Consider the following 4,376-nt stretch of genomic DNA (forward strand, 5'->3'; position numbering starts at 1 on the left):
CATGCCATTTTCGTATTATCTATAGGTATGAGTCTTCAAGAATCTTTGAAAAAGGAAATATATATATATGTTCTGTATGTTTTTCTTTGTTTTTGTTTCGTTCCTGTTTGTGTTCCCGAAATTGTTTTCGCCGGGATTTTTTCACATCTGTACTTACGTGTGCAATTAAAGATAGCTTGTGATATGTTGTTGAAAAAATAAACCTTTCAAAATATTGCATAACCCTTGAATAAGGTTAGGAATATGAAATGAGGAAGGAAATATTGACTAATAGTACTTGTGTTTTAAGGCGTTTTGTGTCGAAGGGATACATCTTGTTTATTTAAATTTTCTTTCGAAGAATATTTTAACTTTGGATATATCTCATTTGGTATCAAGACAAAGCTTAAGTATCCATTTTTCTTATTTATTTTCTAACCCATCTTTCAAGAAAAACATATATATATATATATATATATATATATATATAATGCATAAATGTCAATTATATATAAAAGAGTCAATGATGTAAGGAAGACATTGTAAATAAAAATAATCTTGTAACATCATTATAGATATAATTTTTAGATATATGAAAAGAAAGCTCAAAACCAAATTCTTTCTCGTCAATCAGCAGAATTAAATTTCTATTTATATAGGTACTAGATTAAAGAAACTTATACATAATGAATAAAACATTCTGGAATTATGGAAATTTGAAAGCAAAAATTTATGCTTTTCAGTAATGTCAATGGCATCGGAACGCACCACACTTCTAAGTGGCAATGACAAAAGTTCAAAGAATTGTAAAGGGCAAGTATTACTCGTTTATTTTGTAATAGAGGCAAGAGGTAATTGTAACATATTGCTTGCTACGAAACAAATAGTGCTATATTGTAAAAAGTAGGAATTGCAAAAAAATGTAAATTAACTTAGATTTATTTTTTTAAGTGAATGATGATCCATAGGCGTGAAATGTTAGAACAAAATGGGGCTTAAACTCGTTGTAGTGACATAGAGCCTTCAAAAGAAGGAAGGAAGAAGAGAAAAAGTAACTTGCAAACCAAATCGGCCAATTTGATATTAATTGGTCTTATCATAGGCGAATGATACATTTTGCATCAAACAAATTTGTAGATTTGGTGAAAACGAAGACGTGTTTTGTCAGAACGTTCATTATCCATTATTTTTATTTCATAACAGCTGCGTCTTAACACTGAGGTTTATTAGTAATTTCTTCAACGCTGTTGTTTGCTTACCTATTACTGCTGGGAATTATGTTGGAAATCAACGGTTCAGAGATGGCAGGGTTGCTTCACTCGTTACTTTACTCACGATTACTGCAGTATTCACTTCCGTGTTGTTTCTAAAGTGTGGCTCATCAACCATGGAGAGAATGGAGATTAAAGTTGATATAGTTCAAATAAGCACAAGTGGGCTATTAATTGCCTCAATTCTAATCTATTTTATGTTGCTAAGCACATATCGTATTATCAGTGTTAAAGATGTACATAAAAGAAGTCATTTATTTGTCAAGATTGCTTTTGTGGTATTCTTCACACCATGTAACATTTTACATGTCTCATCCCATATCTGTATATATTTTTCTTGTAGAGATTTACAAGATAAAAGTGTGAATGTTCATATTGTGTATAGAGTTTTGCTACTTGTTTTTGTTTTCCTCCAGATGATTTTTATTTTATTATTTTCTGGAAAGAGCCTTTTAAACTCTTGTATTATAAATTTTTCTGGAGCAGTAGTCCTAGTAACAAATATATCTACAGCATGTTATCATTTATTAGCAGAACACTTTGAAGGGTTCGTACATGAAAATATAACTGACTGTAAGAACTATTCAAAGGCTTACAGAGTTCATGAACGATTAAAACCATACTTAGATCCAACTATGGTAGAAAACTCCCTGTTAGCCATTCTTATTTTAAAAGAGTTATACGATACTGTCGAGAAAAACGTATTACCTGCCAACCCTGATGATCATCTTAACTCGTGCATGGTTGATAATTCCCTAAATTCCACAAGAAACGTTTTTACAAAAGCACTATTGAGTGCTTTGTTGGGAATTTTGATGTCTGTGCCATATTTTGTGTTTGAAATACACAGACCATTTCAATTTGCAATTTATATGTTTATTGTAAAGTTTCTTACTTATCTGGCCTTAATTTATTGCTTTATTCTCATTCAACCTAATTATTTTCAGAAAGTAAAATCAGTGAAAACTCGCCTCAATCTTAACCATTATCTGATTTTGATAAGTGGCTTTGGATCAACAGTCTATTTTTGTCTGAATGTAATTGCTGCATTTTATGAAGGCTCTTTTGTATACTTGCCAAATGCTGTTTTTGAAGTAGTCACAACATTTTTGCAGTCAGTTCTTATCCTTCAAATGAAAGATCATGAAAATATGAACAAAGAAGAGAAAAAAATTGTACTGTCGATTTTGTTCATGTTTTTGTCATTTATTAATTTTGGAATTTGGTCATACGATACATTTTTTCCTAAAGTTTATACATATGTTAGTTATGCTACAAAGTTTTATGGATACAATGTTATGGTTAAAGTTAGGCATGTTCTGGTTCCAATCCTGATTTTTTATCGGTTTAAATGTTTCCTTTCCTTCCTAGAACTTTCAAATGTGGGTCGGAAGGAATTAAATGCTGCAAGTAAGAACGCATGTCAATATTTTAAAGCTTGCACTAAAAAAGTGTTTAAGAAAACTAATCGTATGTATCGTTTATACAACAAAAGTGGCAGTTTGTAAATATGTACATGTGTTGAAATACACATAAGCGACTATTTGTAGCAATTTGGTTGTACATGTGTTGAAATACACATAAGCGACTATTTGTAGCAATTTGGTTTATATTTTTTTTCAGTTGAACATCAGCCCGAAAATGAATGGACAGGACACGAGTTCAAAACAAACAGCAAATTGAATTCAGTATCATAGTACTACTATCAAAGAACAAAGAAAACATCTCAATTCATGTTACAATATTCATTTAAAGTATTGTATAATCATTGCTATATAATTTGTAATGTGTTTGTAATTTAAATGTGTAATCAGCAAATACAACACTAAAGAGAAATATTTTTTTAAAAATGAAAAAGGTGCATCTGAAACTGGAATAAAACAAATGTTTTTGTAGGATTAAACAGTTTTAATGCAGGGTTTGTATTATAAAAATTGGTTCTGCCTTTCAGTCGTTTGGGTTTTCGAACCGTATTATCTGTCACTTGGTTCCTTTTTTTTCTCTTAATTTCTACATTTTTTTAAAAATTGCATATTCTATTTTGTACTCACTTGGTATTGACAGATCCCTTATACGGCCCAAGTGAACTAGTACAAGGGTCCTTGTTTAAAATAAAACCTGTCCTCTCAGGGATGAAGAAAGGGGATATGAAAAAGAGTAATCAAGGGAACAAAGATTTACAGTTACATATTTAGTATAAAAATATCTGATACATAGTGTATTCAACAGAATGATTTTGTAAAACCTAGTAAATTTTAAACCATGAAATAGCATTACATGACTTTGAACACACATTGAATTACATTGATCATAAAGGTTAATGATATTATTAGTTAAAACATGGTTCAGTATATGTGCACAATCATTGTATAAGTTTTGTGATATATTACCTTAAAGATCCCTAATTATATTTTAAAAAATGCCCTTCTCAAAAACCGTGAAGAACTAATTGTTCACATACCATAAAAGCCTATGAAATTATAGTAATTACATAATAACTAAAAAGCACAACAAGAAAAGTAAATAAACAAGAGGCTCCTACGAGCCTAAATCGCTCACCTGGTTAAATTTTGCCATTCATGGGCAATAAATCTAACAAGAAGTTGTCCTACAATTTTAACTCAAGAAGACTTTGGTAGGACTTATCATAAGGATCATTTCACTAACTAAAGTTTCTTTCTATCTATCATAGTTTTCAAGAGTAATCAAGGGAACCAAGGTTATAGCGGTAATCAAAAGAATGTAATCCAAGGACAAAGACCAGACATGGAAAACAGACATACACAACAAAGAACATAAAGTAACTAAAATCATACATACAAAGTAACAAAAGCAAATGAGCCACTCGGGCTCCACCAAAAATTGGGAGCATGAACCAGATGCATCGGTAGGGTAAGCGTGCTATGCTTTTCTAGAAACACCCGCCGAGTTGCTCATAAAAAGTCAAATCCGGGGTAGACGAAAGAGGAAAGGAAAACTATGACACGTTGAACAACTCAGTTTTTATGGTGCAGATTGATACACCGTAGCGATCCACGAGTTCATGATGACGACCATAAAACTTCTGTAGTGATGACTTCAATCTTGTAGCAACATAACCATGTTCCAGAAGCCTATTAAGATATT

General features: G+C 31.2%; 1 protein-coding gene across 4 annotated transcripts; it reads left to right on the forward strand.

Annotated features, from left to right (window-relative positions):
* The first annotated feature begins 221 nt into the window (after positions 1–221).
* On the forward strand, positions 222–3,167 carry LOC148627125 (uncharacterized). Of its 4 annotated transcripts, XM_088567902.1 has the most exons (4): positions 222–389; positions 723–792; positions 1,183–1,412; positions 2,874–3,167. In XM_088567902.1, the coding sequence occupies exons 2-4, from the start codon at positions 725–727 to the stop codon at positions 2,945–2,947; spliced, it is 372 nt and encodes a 123-aa protein (XP_088424028.1). In that variant the 5' UTR covers positions 222–389; positions 723–724; the 3' UTR covers positions 2,948–3,167. The 4 variants fall into 4 exon arrangements, with proteins under 4 accessions (XP_088424028.1, XP_088424001.1, XP_088424012.1 ...); XM_088567875.1 differs by having other exon boundaries at positions 1,183–3,167; XM_088567886.1 differs by having other exon boundaries at positions 230–389; positions 639–792; positions 1,183–3,167.
* The last annotated feature ends 1,209 nt before the right edge of the window (positions 3,168–4,376 follow it).

Source organism: Perna viridis, chromosome 1 (genome assembly GCF_037379345.1).
Source record: "Perna viridis isolate PV_CMFRI_1.1 ecotype Kerala chromosome 1, ASM3737934v1, whole genome shotgun sequence".
NCBI classification, from domain to species: Eukaryota; Metazoa; Mollusca; class Bivalvia; order Mytilida; family Mytilidae; genus Perna; species Perna viridis.